The following is a 16,214-nucleotide window of genomic DNA, read 5'->3' on the forward strand; positions in this document are numbered from 1 at the left end:
TGTAACAAACTCCAGAAAGAACTGTTCCTCCCACACTACCTCTAATCAAACGAAGAGGAAAAACTAAACACTGCGGAAAGCTGAGCAAACAGTCTGGGATAGTCTGAGAAACCTAAACCTACAAGAAAAGGGGAAGTCAAAAATATTACAGGGTAGGCTAAAGTGCGGCGCTTAGTGTCAGATAACAGCAGACTATCACACGCTAGAAGAGTGCTGACTGACATGTTATCAGCAACTGTTGCTCAAATACAGAACTTTTTTTTGCCTTTGTTTGCTTTCCTTCTTTTTTTTTTGTTTGCTTATTTTTTTAATCGTGAATAATTCAGAAGTTGACTGACAGAACTTAGGGAGATGTCCTAACATGACTGCAGACCTGGGGAAGAGTTGTGTGCTTGCTATTAACATGTAACCTGTGTACCCTAGGGACGCCAGCTGCATGGGGCATCTCGGCTTTTTTAGGAGGCCCTTACAACCCTGAGCTTTGCCTGCGATAAGGCTGAGCGCGGCCTATTTTAACGCGCCTGTTGGCTTGCTTGTGCAGTGAGATGTTATGCCCCCCCCTCGCACATATTTAACCCATTGTTCTCCATTTCCTTACTGCCTGTGTCCACTTACCATGCAGGACCTGTAGTGAGATGTTTTCTTACTTTGCACGATGACGGAGAGGCTGACATCTTAAGTGAAATTCTGGATCACTTCGAATCACACATTTCCAGATGCCGGCTGTGTATTATCCTTTGAGGGGCTCCATTCCTCGTTTGGTGGCATTTCCAGCTGAAAGTCTTGCTTTGCAAAGAGAGTTTGGCCGGATAAAAGATGTTTGCGATGGCTATGCCTCTTGGTAACCTTGGAATGGGTGGGCTCTGGGACATGCTGCTTGAGAGCCCTGGTTGGGGAGCTTGGGATGTCGGGATCATCTTCTCATTCCCAAACTTCTATCCCATTGACTCTGCCAGCCTCTGGATGAGTTTTCCACTTAATGTAAGTGTAAGGAGGGGCTATGTTGCTTGGTCTGAACACACATTTAATTTGTGTTGACTTGTAACAATTTAACAGTACAATAAAGTAGACTGCTTCTTTGCACTCGTCATACTTTTCCTGGTGTCTATCTAGCCTCCCACCCTATGGGTCGGTGATTTCCCCACACTGTGATTCTTTCACCCACCCTGTGGCCTCAGTCCTTTTGCAATTCCCAATTGCACCGCGTTTTTGAGGTACTGAAGTTCCGATTCAGTTCCTCCAGGTTTTAGTGAAACGTACCCTGCTACTGCAGCGCTGCTTTCCTTGCAAACACATTTGAGCTCCCTACAGCATGCAATGTGTCTGCACAGAAGACGCACACAATTCACCAAAAGTGATTTTTCTATAAAGGTCTTAGCAAATTCTTGTGCTGCAGGTATTCAGTTTTGGCTGCTTGTGCACAAAGCAAACGAGGGGCACCCCTACATTTCTAGCTAACCCCTCAGAGACCATGCTGATTCCTAAAAAAATCTGAAATCACCCAGGTTCCAACCTAAGGCGTGGAACTGGGACACATGTTCATAGTTACTGAGATACTTTCATGTTTAACTTTCCACACCGTGTGCCACTTTGTATGTGTAGTAGTATTTTCCACAAGCTCTTTCGATGTCAGGGACTTGGGAATGTGCTCTTTTTTGTGTGAATTATATTATTTGTTCATTTGCCGACATGAACCAAATGGTCTCCAGGTGCATGGGACTCAGTGCACTATGTTGCGTATTCGGTCGCGCGCATGCGCAACTTGCGGCCCTTTCAGTTTGCTCCTCTAGCGTATTTCTATGTGATTCATTTACTCTGCATCTTACATTCGAGCACTGGGAGACCCCATCCCAACGACTTATTTAGTGGTAGCCCTGGGTACCTGCACAGCTTCATATTGGTAACCCTGGGATACTGCTTGCGACCCCTGCACCTCACTGAGAGCCAGTCAATGTGTGTTGATGACCCTAATATTCACACCAGCATTTGTGTTTGAAAAGAAAACACGTCAAAACAAAGCATGCCAAATGTTGCTGTCACTTGTTATTTTGAATGTATTCGCTGCCAATTTATCGCAGTTGTACATTAGATCTCACACCACCCTAGTTATGAACATCCCTACATACTTGAATTATTATTTACATCTAACAAGTATGTAAGTTTTCCTTTGCAACACGTCATTAGAAAATGTGGCTTGGTCTATGGCAGATATAGCCTTTACTTTAATTGAATACCAGAAATGACCCTATGTTGCTACAGTATCCTGGGGGCTGACAGGGTTTATTAACATTCTGCAGAAGCAAAATTAACTTTATAGTGTTAGCACATGGCACGTACCTGGATCTCAGTGATCTCTAGTGGACTTGTTTGCGATGATGTGATCGGCAGAGCTACTCAGGCATATAGCACACGTGGTGGGAATGTGGACTGTATGCTCTGAATAATAAAGAATACAGATGTATACGGTTTGGCCGTGGCACAATAGTTTGCGGCTGAATTGACCATGGTCAATTCGGCTGCAAAGCCAATTTTGCCGTGCCCAAATCTGGCCAAACTGACAACCCCCACTCATCCCCTACTTACCTTTTCAGCGTCCGCTCCTCTTCAGACCCTGCAGCGTCAGATCCGTCCCTCCTACGCGGGTCGGATCCAATGCCGCAAGGTCTGCTTTTAATTTTTTTTCTTCTTGTCCCCCGCCTCTGAACCTCCGTAAGCGGGGGACACCCCCGCTTCCCCTAAAGGCCCTCACTACCAGCAACCCTGCCCCCCCCCATGTTTGGTAGTGATTACCCAAATGTATTGCTTCCAAACGATCAAATGGTACTGGCCGAATTCGGACAGATTTATGATACGGTCAATTGGAAACAATCAATTTGGGTCCTATCAGAAATACTGAGGAGTTCGTAGCTGGGAACGCTTCCCTGCAGGAGTAGCTGTTCCTAACTGGTCCGCTGTGGAGAAACCGACCGGAGCCGAGGAGAAGCAGGCGTCCAGACATGAGAAGCAGCTGGAACGCTCGGTCATCTCAAACACTCAGCCCACGAGGAACCAAATGCTGTAGAGGCACCGTAGCACACAGGAAAGCAGTAGGGGCGAGGCTAGGAAGGACATGGAGAAGAACCCCTGACCAACTGAAGAACACTGGCAAGCCCCTTTCAGGTACCTGGGTTGCGGGACAGTTGGCGGGTCTTCAGAAGGGCTGAAAACTATCCAAACATGGGTCAGGGACCCACACCCTTTCATGAAGAGTAACCTAAGTGTGAGCTGCATACTAAAGCCTGGGAAGGGGTTGGAAGAGGGAGTCATTCCCCCAGCCTTTGTGAACCATGAAGCCAAGAGACATCAGGAGGAGGAAACTACACCTCCTGGTGTTGTCTACCGTGAGGCCAAGAGAGAGATCAGGGGAAGGAAGGCACACCACCTGGTATTGTATATCATGAAGCCAACCAGAAGAACGCCCAGGGAAAAGATTCATTCCCCTGGCACTATGGAAGCATTGAGAACAAAATACTTGGAGATGGGAGGTATTCTCCAGGAACCCGATCGTATAGAAAACTATGGACGAAAAGGAATGATGATTGAGTTGGAACTTTACTTTTTGAATTGGAACTGAGAACTTTAGAGCATCACAATGATACGATAGGTTATTTATAACGCGCTTAATAACCAGCGGTTTCTAAGCACGGACCCGGGGATCGAACCTGTCTTGCTCCGTTTCGTCTTACTTTCAAGGCAAGCATGTTGCTCCTGAGCTATCCTCCCGAGGGTCATAATCTGGAACTTTGTTTGTTTCCTTGGAAAGGAACTGAGATGTGGGGAAGGGAATCATTCTCTCAGGTGAAGTTCCCACCCACGATTGGAACTTTTGCTCATTGTCCAGAGGAAGGGAGCCATTCATCCGGACTTGGAAGATCCACTACCTCTTTAATATTAGTTACAAGTGTGAGGGATAGAAGTAGGCATTTTGACACACAACAGTGGTTTTCACCTCTTTACATAGATTCCTTTACTTGGTGAGAAGTCATCTGATCTATTGGATTTGCTCATTTTTGAGCAATAGGAAATCCATGGTGCTCTGGGGTGATGTATCATTCAACCTCCTCCCTATTCATTGTGGTGTCCCTCAGGGTGCCTGCTTGTCTCTGGCACTTTGTAATGTGTATATCAAGCCACTCTGTGATCTGCTCACTGAAAGGGGAGTTCAATTTACAAACTATGCTGATTGACACACAGTTGTTTTTTGTACTGGATCACAACTATGAAACAGATGCTGATAAATTAAATGTCATTCATAAAACTATTAAGGTTTGGATGTCCACACACTGGATGTGTCTGAACAGCTCTAAAACTGAACCTATGCTCTTTGGGTCAATGCAGTCTAGGACTAAATGTGACTCTAGGTATTCAAGCTTTACTACTGAGGACTGTAACATTTCAGTCCAAAATAAAATGAAGACACTCAGCATTTTTCTGGAGTTTTTTCTTGGCATTGATGCACATGCTAATAACATTGTAAACACACTGTAATATCACTTGAGACTACTCAGACAGATCAAACCTTTTGTCTCAGATACAAATTGCGAAACCCTACTCGAGCAACTATTTTCCCCCGGATTGATCATTGCAGTGAACATTTAGTGGGCGCTAGCAAAGTTAACTTTCAGAAACTACAAGTGGTACAGAATGATGCCGTCAGTACGGTGAAATTCGTTCCTCGTAGGGTAAACATTGCAGAATTCAGGAGATAATTACACTGGTTGCCTGTTGCGGTTAGGGTGCAGTTTAAGATGATCACCCTAAAGCTCACAAGTTTTTATGGTAAGTCTCCAGTATATTTTACGGACAGAGTGATCAGATATGAGCCAAACAGAATGCTGCGATCTAGTAATACTAATCTTCTTTTCTGTCCCAGAACAAGGCGTGTCAATGGAAATGGTAGATCTTTCCCTGTCTTGGCAGCTTCTGCCTGGAATTCCTTAATGTTGAATTGATGCCAGGAAAGCCACCAGTCACTCTTTCGAAAGCACTTGAAAACCCTTCTATTTAAAGAATCTCAGTGCGTGAAGTCTTTCATCTTTGTCCCGTGCTTAGTGTTACTACATGCGTGTATTTGTGCACCCTAATGTCTGTGGTTATGACGTGTAATACATAAATAAATAAAATAAATAAATCGGGAGAAGGAACTGATTCTTCGATTGGATGAAGAGAATTTCAAGGGTGGTAGGATTTCAGCTAGTTCACGTGGGCCTTACATTCCTCAGATTGTTCTCCTTTGGGATAGACCTTTTATAAGCAAGGGGGAGCTCTTTTCAATGATCTCATAGGATGCCTTACAGCTTGCAAGGAACCTGCATTCCTTGTACTGGTTCTACTGGAAACTATAAAGATAAAATCTATCTCCTACCCGGTGTCCTTTTTGGTTGCTCGCAGGTCATAGTACGTTTTGGGTTTCTAGCATCTTTTTCCAGGTTCCTTTGGGTATATGTAACAGCATGTTGAAGTTTCTTTCGTAGGTTCTCTACGCATATATTAGAGGCAGAGGCATTGATGAATGCCTTTTCCTGTGTTTGGTTAAACAGAAATTGAGGCAAAACCATTTCCCTACCAGTCATTAGTTCAAAAGGGGATATTTTGGTTGCAGAAGTGGGTGTAGATCTCTAAGCCAATAAGACTAGTGGTAACTGTTTGTTCCAACTCCAACTAGGTTCAGAATCGACCACAAACCTCTTTGGGATTCCTACTATTGTTTTATTATATTGTTCTCTTCCCTCTGCTGGATGCCGGGAACAGCAGTAACCGGACGCGAGTGACAACGTGTTGCGCGAGTCGGGCCTTGTATCACAAAGGTTTTTAGGTGACCAATGGACGAATGACGTGTCCAGTGAGGGCCTGCATAAAGTGTGGAGACCATTGCGTGTCCCGGCACCCGCTTGCATAAATTGCGGAAAAGAGACCGAGTGAAAATAAAGGCGCTTAAACATTTTTTGGAAATTTTGGGAATTTGTTCCGAATTAAAGGCCGGGAGGTGATCCGTGAACACTTTGGAATCGATTTAACTCGACTACAGCAAGGATTCACCTAGCAAAAAGCTCAAGTCCTACCAGGATATCGTATCTATCCTGCAACGGGGGATTGGAAAAGAGGCTTACCAACTGTAAAGAAATTTGTCTGTCCTGAAGAAGGCCAAAAATAATTTACGTGCAGAGATACTAGGGATAGTGTTTTATCTGTAGAAATGGCCGAAACATGTCGACACGTGACAATAGACTAGCTTAAATAATTAGTCTTGTATCCGAAAATTGCTCAAAGAGATAGAGCGATGTGTACTTAGTTTTGGAACCCCATTTTGGAAATAATTGTGTGTTTTAGTAAGGGAGTGAGAAGAAGATGGGGATGTACCAAATTGATGCTTGCACTTTTTTTGTCCTCTCGTTCTTCTTCCTCTTTTTAACAAATTTTGTAACTGTGTTTTACACTGAATAAATTTATAAAGAAGATATAATTCTTTGATTAGTTAGTTTTTAGTGTATAGAATGATTTGGTTCTGTTTGCTCCTGTTCTTTGTCTTATGCATAGATGTGGCTCACTAATTGATAAGTGAAAGCCTGTTCTTTACCATAATTCTGTAGATCACCTTGTCCGACCTGGTAGTACAGAGAGAGGGGTAGCCGGTTCTCAATTTTTGTATATTTCTAGTACTGTGTCTCCCGTTCTGAGATACTGGCCCCCCGATAACAAAAATTGTGTGAGACTACCTTTGTAGATATAACTGCCGGGTAATAGGCAATATGAAGTTTTTTCTTTACTACAAGAATTGTTCACATCTTAGTCTTTAACTCACTGGTAAAATGACTACCATGGTCCATGCTTTTGAGGAAGACCGAAATGAGAAAATATGTGGTTCATCAATAATATAGCCGCTGTTTTCATCTTGCAATTTTGGAGCGGGGAAGACATTCAACCCATTTGATGAGCAGACATGTATTGGTCAACATATGTTTGTTGCCACATTTAGAATTAGTCACTAAACCAATCAAGTTGATTTGGATATCGGACCGTGGTAAGGTCAATCCGCTCTTTGTAAAGGAGCCCAATGCACGGGAGGGCTTGGTTGGAATTGAGCACACAATAGACACCCCTTTAAATAAGTGTTTAGATCTTGACCAATGTGTGGCCAATAGGCGACCTCACATTGGATCCCCATTGTTGTTGGAAAGACCCAATGACAAGCTGTGTCATGGTCATGATTCAACATTATACCTCCGAATGAGGTAGGTACCATCCATTGATCATAACCAGATTGGGTTTTCCCAACCAACAGTCTGTCTTGAATTTTGAAAATGATATGATATGATATTTTATTGATATCACGCCCATACACATGTGTTTCAGGGCGCAACAAGGCAAGGGAGGGAAACAAGGGACAAACAAAACAACTATCTTACTAGGCACAGTGACATTGAGAACGGGCAAGTGCAGGAGAGAGAGAGGGGGAAGTGCAAGGGGCAGAGGAGGAGTGGAAAAGTGCTGAACATGTGATCAACAACAACAGGTGGCAAGTGCAAGAATAAGGTGTAGACAACAGGTGTCTAATAAGTGCAGGAAAGGGACTGTAGGGTTGCAGATACAGACCCAAATGCAAGGGTTGCCAGGAGGCAGTGCTGGTGTGCAGCTGGGTGGGCAGGGATCTGGGCCTGACATAAGAGGGTAGCCAGTTGCCTGGTGCTAAAACAGAGATCAGCAGGGGAGAGGAGGAGAGAAGGCAGAAGCAAAGAGGAAGGTCTTGAGGTGCTTCCGGAACCAAAGATGGTTCTCCTCAAGTTTCAGAGAGGCAGGGAGGCTGTTCCAGAGGGAGGCCCCAGCCGAAGAAAGATATCTACCTCCAACTCATTGCTTGGAGAAGCGAATGACCCTGAGGGAGTTGGAGGTGGAGGATCGAAGAGCTTGAGTAGGAAGGTATTTCGGAAGGGAGAGTTGAGATATTGCAGACCCAGGCCCCAGAAGGCCTTGTGGACAATGCAAAGGGTCTTCAATTCAATCCTTACAGCCACAGGGAGCCAGTGAAGAGATTTCAGGGCTGGAGAGATACAATTCCTAGACTTGAGGCCAAGGACAATCCTTGCAGTCCTGTTCTGGATGAGTTGCAGAGGGCGGAGAGTAGTAGCAGGCAGATTGAGGAAGGGGCTGTTGCAGTAGTCCAGCCTAGAGAGAACCAGAGTTCTAGAAACAGTGAGCTTCTGTGGGAAGGAGGGGAAAGGAAGAATACTTCTGAGTAGGTGCAGTTGGTAGTTTGACTTCTTAGAGGCATCAGCGATCTGTGGAGAAAATGACAGCGTATCTTGTCAAAGATTTCCCTGGAGAACTAACAAAACATATTGCCGAAGCCACGCTAGAAAACCATTGATTTCTTATACATTTAAACAGTAACGTATTTCCTATTTTAAAATCAATGTGTAATGACAATAGGATTATGCATTTTTTTGTAAATGTCACTTTTTACATTTCAAATATATATATATTCTTGAAAGATTAATCTAAGGTTTCAATTGTTGTTGGCACATAGAATAAACTGTTTACATTGGAACATTTCTGACACATTTGGGCCTTTTTGCATTTTCGATATGCAGTTCCATGATTTATAGGGAATGATTATTGATGAAATGCAATGCTGCTCTGTACTTCAGCGACATTTCTTGTTTGTAGATTCGGGGAATGCAAATTGTTTCAGTGCAGCAAGAGCACCATTTTTTATGAATGCAGAGAGTTCCATCCTGACCTGGTTCTTTCAGTATTTCCTATTGTCAAGTTAAGGTTGGTTACAACCTGGTACCTGGGATAGTTCAAATGAATTCTCCTGGCGTATTACAAACTCTGCACCATTTGTAGGGGGCTGTACATGACATGAGGTGACGCATGTCTTCTTACTTTATCTGCGCGATTTTTCTCCTCATAGTTGAATACACCTCAGCACACTTGAAAGAAGCAGTCCAGCTTCTCAGCATCTCGTGCTTTAGTTGAACACATTTACCTTCCATTTATCTCCACAACGCTCCACTAGGCCGCAACCATGTTCTCCAGAAGTTGGGTGGGCCACCAATGTTGGGTATGTGCACTTTGGAAAGAAACATTTCGGGGTTGAAGGTTTCTCTCATTGCTGCAAGGCCTCCCCTGTAGAGTTCCCAACCCCCAAAAAACCAAGCACATGTGCACCAAAGTGTTGGGTAGTGGGGAGAATGTTCAATACCGCACTGGAATGTGAAAGAAAGAGGGAAAGCTGAGATTGCGGGTCTTGTTTTCATTGCTAAACAGTGCCCCTGCCAGAGTGATCATTTCCGGGGGTGTCAATGAATGGTAGATTTAAATTGGTAGGCCCTGTGAATAATAGGAGTGCCATCTAAAGTGCCAGAAGAATACTCCTCACCGCTGGAGTCTTCCCACTGGCTGAATAACGCAGTGTGTCTAGCACAATTCACTTGGTGGCGTGAGCAATATCAACTCAATTAAAAAATTAATAATCTAATCGATTATTTCTCAACAGTTTCTTTAATAAAAGTTTTGGTTAATGATTTTATGTTCACTTACTGCTAACAAAACACAGGGAGACATGAGAAGGGCAAGACACCACAAGGGGATGTATTGGGGTATCGGGCAGTCAGTACAGCAGGGTATGAGACACAGGACGCTTCCAGAAAATGTGACTGCCCTGAATGACCAGAAGACAGGCCGGGTTTGGCTAGAACTGCAAGAGCTGTGGCCAGGAATGGACACAGGATGGCATGTGGTTGCTGGGAGCGCATTTCACCAAGATGGGGCGTGAAAGGGCTTGTCTCTGTTAAATGACAAAAAAAAAGAAAAAAACCATCTCCATTCCTGTTTGGGTGATGGAAATGATAATGTTCAGCTGTGGTTTAATCAGCGTCTGTAATATTTCAAAAATCATGACAAGGGTCACAAATTACCCTGTCATGGGTTGCGCCTCCCCGTCCGCCTGTCTTAAAAGAAGCACGGCATGCCCCTCGTTTCTGGGCATTTTGAAGAGCATCCTGCATGTGAATTTGGGATGTGCTTTGGCATGCCCCCTCGTTTCAGCAAATGCGCGCAGGAGGAATAAAGACCCTCTGAATGAGCGCATCAAAGATGCGCTCATACAGGTGCACTTTGTGAATTATCCTGATAGATTTTTGTTGGCGCAAGTGAGGAGATGCATCAAAAAACGTTTTGAGGACCTGGCCCATTGGAAGAGACAGATAAGAGGTAAGATAAGTGCATGATGAAAGGTAGGCAATGCCATGTTACGCTTGTAAGTGGTTCACATGGTTTGCAGGACTGCTATTCCTTCCTCACGCTTCTGTCGAAATCATTGCAGACTGTTTTAATCACAGCAGTGACTTTGTATTGCGTTGAAAGCTGTACTGTTACTGCAGTTGGCACAGACAAATTGAGAACTTTTGGCGTACAGTGGTTTGTGGAATCGAGTGCCAAAGACACAGGCATGTGATTATGAAATTCAGAGTATTACATTATTGGGATTGCAAAACTAAAGTAGGATGCGCAAGTATGTGCTCTTTGAAGACAGGGTAATTGAGGATGTGATAAATGGATGTGATAGAAAAACAGGGTCAGGGAAGCACCACAGCAATACATAGGCCCTTAGTGCTAGTGAGCTGGTAGTGGTAAAACAGCAGTATTTGGAAATTCTGTCTGTTTTACGACTTTAGCCTAATTACGAGCTTCATTACCGAAACCTGTAAAACATACTGCATGTGTGTGGAGGTAATTACTACCATAAACACGTTTTAATGTTGGCAGTGTAGACCCATGAAGTATTACTGCATGCATGCCCTGTCAAGAACTCCTGGTGGCAACAGTAAAGACAGACACAAGTGATCACAGTTCAAGGGTGTTCATTAAACTGTACAAATGGGTGAGAAAAACGCCTAATCTAAACCTAAATCTAAGATGGGAGCAAGCTTCGACCATCAAATAAAAATAAGGCAGTCCTAGTGGCGTCTTGTCAAATAAAAAAGGGCCTATACTAACTACTAGTTACAAAAGAGTGTGGGATAGTGTTCGCAAGAAAAGAAAGAAGTGCTCACAAATAATAGTTCAGGATGTTATTGCTGGGGTCTACCTTCCCCACGTTTTCAAGCACGGGACAAAGGTGGGACTCTTTAGCACATCACACTCCTGGGCTTCTCCTATATGAGGTTACAGTATCTTTCTTCTATATCAGGCATCTTCTGTTTCCAAGACTCCTTCATGCAAAGTCTCTTACTTCAGGATGCCTGATGTTTCGTAAATGATAAAACAACAAAAGTTCCTTCCGATTTCTCTTTATGTTGGGTGATTACTATTCACCCATGGATCTCCCTCAGCCAGGCTCCGATTCGTTGCTCTACGTTATTCTCCCTCAGTCGTGCTCAGACCCAGTCAGGCTTTCTCTCAGCCCCCAGTCAGGCTTTCTCTCAGCCTCCAGTCAGGCCTCACACAGTTCATACAGCGTACCCCTCTGCCGGGTTCAAATGGCAGTTTCACAATTCTCACTATTTTACAATGCGCCAAGGACTTTCGATTGTACAAGGAATTTGGCTGGACCCTTGTATGACCACCTTGACACCATTTGCCGGCCTCGCCTGGGGGCTTTTGGTATTTTTTGTCTATACCTTTAATCTTTTAATGTTGCCACTGCAATCTTCAGCTTGATACAGTCCTGCACTTATCAGGCTCTTCCGACTCACTGGCTGTGCTGAACTCGTTGGCGCATCTTCCACCATTGGAGTTAAGGATGGTACCACCATGGCAACCTCTTCTCCCTGCCCTGGCTATCAGTGTGGGAGGGTTCCATGTAAGGCTGACATCCGTCACACCATCCACCAGCTGCGATTCCCGGTCTTATGTTTCTTTGTTTGGAGGTTTTGCAGGTCTGGGTTGAAAAGGGCAAGGGCAATTCCCTCCTTGACGTCCCTTCTGGTCACGCCGTCTTTCTCCTCCATTTGAACTGACGTCCTGAAATCACTGCCTTGCTCAGAGTGTGCTCTCGTGCTCTGCCTTTTATCCCTATTGGGAAGGGAAAGGGCCGTCAGGTGTGTGAAATCAGTGGAAATTGCCTAACTTTGGCTGACCCTTGAGTTCGGACATGTCAACTATACGGCTCTTGTGTTAGTCCGTTGTCTTCCAGGGTAATCGGTCTGTGAGAAAGTGATCGTGTTAAGAAAGGGGGGGGGGTGAGTTTTAAAATATCCTACCGAGTAGGATGGGGAATAGGTGTCATAGAGAAGGGGATACTGTGCCTAGCCCGCCAGTGTCCCACTTCCACTCCCCGAGGACCCCCCATCCCGGTGATCCACCTGAACTGGTCTACCCCCAGGAACTGGATCCAATAACCATGGCCGTGTTGTGGCCACCTGAATGACAGATCCCCGGGGACTTGTCAGGGAGACACCTTACAGATCTTTGTTCTAGTGGAGTCATTCATTTTCATGCTGTGCGTCTAAGTATTTGGTGTTGACAATGCGTTTTGATATTTATACTGTGCCATTTAACTTGTGTTGACTGGAACTCAAAAACTGCTGTCTATCACTTTTCCGTGCCAAGAGTTTTGTAAAAATATGGCAGAAGTAACTAATACAAACCAGAAGGTAGAATTGAACTGTTCGCGAGAATGCAAGGCTGTGTCATGAGAGGCAGGGTTGGCCAACTCCTGCAGCAGGAGCATGCAGAGGAACTCGTCATGTGATGTATCCAATGGTCACCTGTGCTGATGATGGACTGTTATAGAGCAGTTCCTACTGAACTTCATGGGCAGCAAGCATTCAACCCCCCTCCCCCCCGAGTATGCCCAGAATGAGGGTTCTGGAAGATTCCTATTTGGTTTCACATCAGTCACCTGACAAGTGACCTGTAAATGTTGAGGTCTGGATGACGGGTCAGGTTATTGCAGTGTTGTGAAGATGAATTGGGTCTTTGGTCTTGCAAGACAAATAAAGCTGTTTCTGTTTTGCTACATCCCATCGGCACACGGATAGGGCGCCTCCAGGTAAAGTTATCTGGAACCTACTAACCAGGTAGCTGATCAATAGTCACAAAGGGGCCAGACACCGAAGAACTAAGCATTCCCTCTGAGGCCATTGGTTTCCTAGAAAAGCGAATGTATGCAACACACATCTAACAATGGATAGTAGATGCACAACCGATTACAGGTCGGGGGTCATAGCATTGGCAAGTGTTCTTTAAGCCTACCTCACTAGTAGGTGTTTCTTCCCCTTCTCTCATTGTCATCATGTTATGTGAAGTTGATGTTTGCCGCGCACTGCAGCAATTTGTATGGTCTCCAAGTGCTCATCTGGTGCATGTTAGTCCTCAGGCCGCCCCAGACTGAGGGCCCAAAAGCACTACTTACCATCTTAAGATAAGGTAGAGTGTTCGTTGGGGCCGCGCGGATCTGCACTCTGGCTCCCTCCACCACCAGTATCTTGCTGCATGATTTCTCCTAGACACGGCTCCACAATCTGCTTCGTGCCTTTTGCAGCCTGCATGTGCATGGTTTACGGGTTTGTGGTGCGAAACCCAAAACACGCAGTCATCTTGCCATTAGCACAGTATTTTCCATAATTTCTCTCAGATATCGCGGTGTCGCATAGTTCTGCTCCATAGAATAGCCACTTCCCTAGTATTTCACTACAGTGGATCCCTCCCGGCCGCCTACATAGCACATCTTGTATGGAGCTATCACAGGTTGGCATGCCTGATGGGATGTTTGGGAGGGACTGGATGGGAACTGCAAGCTCCTCTATTTGCTGCCTCCAGGGGTTGCCTTATGGAGCAATTGTGTCAGCCTATCCCAGAGTCCTCTAGGACCCCTCTCAGGTCCATTCAGTCATGACTCCATCACAATGGGTCTATGAGGATTTGAAAGCAGAAGAAGGGTTGGTATACAGTGAAGTGATTTTGGAAGATGGATTATATACGGGTGTGAGGAAAAGTGTACATACAAGCATGTCATGAAAACAGCATGGTTTAGATGGAAAATATAGAATGATAGGTACGCTTGAGTGTGGCATGAGGAAGGGGAGAGGGCACTATGCCCAATAGTACCCTAGCAGTGCTTCTGGCTTATCAACGTGTGAGAATCTGCCAAATGAGCTCTGGCCAAATCAGACCTTGTAAGCCCCATAATTTGTAGCCAGGAGGCAGTATTGCAGACACCTTAAACTAGTGCAACTGGAATTGCACTAGTGCAAAAAACATATTCTCTCAATGGGTTTTTTTCACCAGAGAAAAGAACTAGTACTAGGGCAAACATTGCCTTGGTGCAGAAATGCATGAAAGGAATATGTTTTTGGAACTGGGTCAATGTTTTCACTGGTGTCAATTGCACCTGCACTGATGCAAAGATTCTGTAATACTCCAATAGGTTCCCAAGAATGATTTGCCACTGGGTTGTCAAACAATGGCAGCGTCTGCTCACTTTTCATTGCTAAAGCACCGCTTCCATGTCTGTACTGCAAAAACACAGAAAAAGACACGAACAGCTTACACACAAACAGGGGGGTAGGGGGGCTGAGAGGGCTATAGCCCCGGGTCTTTTGGTTGTAGCCCCGGATAGAAGCTTAGTGGGTATAACAAAAGTCCCGACAGTCCCGACATTAGTGTAGCCCCAGATCTTTTCCAGACCTAGCAACACCCCTGCATACAAATAATGGTGGGAGTGGCTGGGTCAATAAACCTTGACTTATAATGGATAATGGTTGGAGGGGCCGGGTCAATAAACCTTGACTTATAATGGATATCATATTTGGGCAGCAATTTAAATGAAAATTCAAAGAAAGGCGGAGCTCTGTAATACATTTGTGTCTTTGTTGTCCACTAAATATTTTAGATCCCCTCATTATTTTTGTGTATATCTTTTATTAATATTTGTACGCCTTTATTTATTGTGTGTGTTTTTATGTATTTCAGTACAGAATCTGGCTGCGGCAAGAATATGGAAGGAACCCCTTCAGCGACCAAGAAAAGGTGCAGCGATTGCTGGCGCAACAGGCTGACAAGGAAAAGCTCAAAAACGTACAAAACACATGGCTTAACCGTTCAGCAGTGCACTACTCCCTGCCCTATAGGGCATACGGTGCTGGCGGCACACGATGGGAGAACCAATAGGCAAAACATTGCCGAACCGGTGCCAGAGCACTCTAAACGCGCTCTGTCCCCTGCTTTACCTGGAGGGCGCTTTTGGAGGGGAATCATTAAAGACCACTGCAGTGTTATTTTGCTCGAAAATGTTTTCATGACTCTTTTTGCCTTTGTATCACTCCATTGGTTGCTCTTCTGCCTGTTCTAAACATCACCTGAGTTAAATTAGCTGAAGTTCAAGGCACTTACTTAATCAGTATGAGCTCTCAATGACCAATAACCAACTTTAGGAGACAGAACCTCGCAGCAGTCTCTCCCCTGTGGACTTTTGAGACCCCTATGGAACTCTTCCCCCACACCCGCACATTCTGAAACGTCTACAGGCCCACCTTTTCCAGCAAGAGTCCAACACGTGTTAAGCCCAAGACCCTGCAAGAAATTGCCTCAATCGAAATCCCTCCAGCTACCCATGCTACTCCTCAATGTGTGCGGGGGCTACAGGCAACAGAATTATATCAAATGGCGGTTGTATATTTATAAATGCTTGGATGGATGTCCCATACAACCACCCATCAAGGAATTGTGAGTTGCTGTTTCTACATAGAACCCCCACTTTCGTTGCCTCTACCCTCGCCCGCTTTAGAGTCTACTGCCTGGAATATCTGTCTTCTGTCACCGCCAAGTTTGACATTTCCAGCCCCTGCACCTACTGCGTGGGGATTGCTTTTTAACAAGCAAGCCGTGTGTTCAAGGCTGAGGGGAAGGGTGAGTGTTTCCTAACTGCATGGTCAATTTCAGCATGTGGATGTTCTGTTTAGATGGACCTGACTTGGGACGTCAGTCTAACACTATTCATATAACATAATGGGTGTATTTGTAGAGTGCACGTTCACCCCCAGAGGGGTAGCTTGGCGCCAATGACAGCTAACAGATGTTTATTGTTACCCACGCCAATGGTACTCATTCTATTGACCTCAGAAGGATGAAGGGCTGAGTGGCCTGCCAGGATTCGAACCAGTGACCATGAGGTCAAACACCGGCTCCTGTAGTGGATGCATTAGTCTATTGAGGCACAGACCCAACAT

At 44.9% G+C, this 16,214-nt stretch overlaps 1 protein-coding gene across 1 annotated transcript in view; it reads left to right on the forward strand.

The window, feature by feature from the left end:
* The window catches only part of LOC138526111 (dual specificity protein phosphatase 22-A-like), a 316,886-nt gene extending 301,610 nt beyond the window's left edge, over positions 1 to 15,276 (forward strand). Inside the window, exon 7 of the mRNA XM_069636482.1 lies at positions 14,959 to 15,276. Within this exon, the coding sequence (XP_069492583.1) occupies positions 14,959 to 15,156 (198 nt within the window). The 3' untranslated portion in view covers positions 15,157 to 15,276. The remainder of the gene's footprint in view (positions 1 to 14,958) is intronic.
* The last annotated feature ends 938 nt before the right edge of the window (positions 15,277 to 16,214 follow it).

The sequence above is a fragment of the Ambystoma mexicanum genome, chromosome 1q (genome assembly GCF_040938575.1).
Source record: "Ambystoma mexicanum isolate Mex_15411 chromosome 1q, UKY_AmexF1_1, whole genome shotgun sequence".
Lineage (NCBI taxonomy): Eukaryota > Metazoa > Chordata > Amphibia > Caudata > Ambystomatidae > Ambystoma > Ambystoma mexicanum.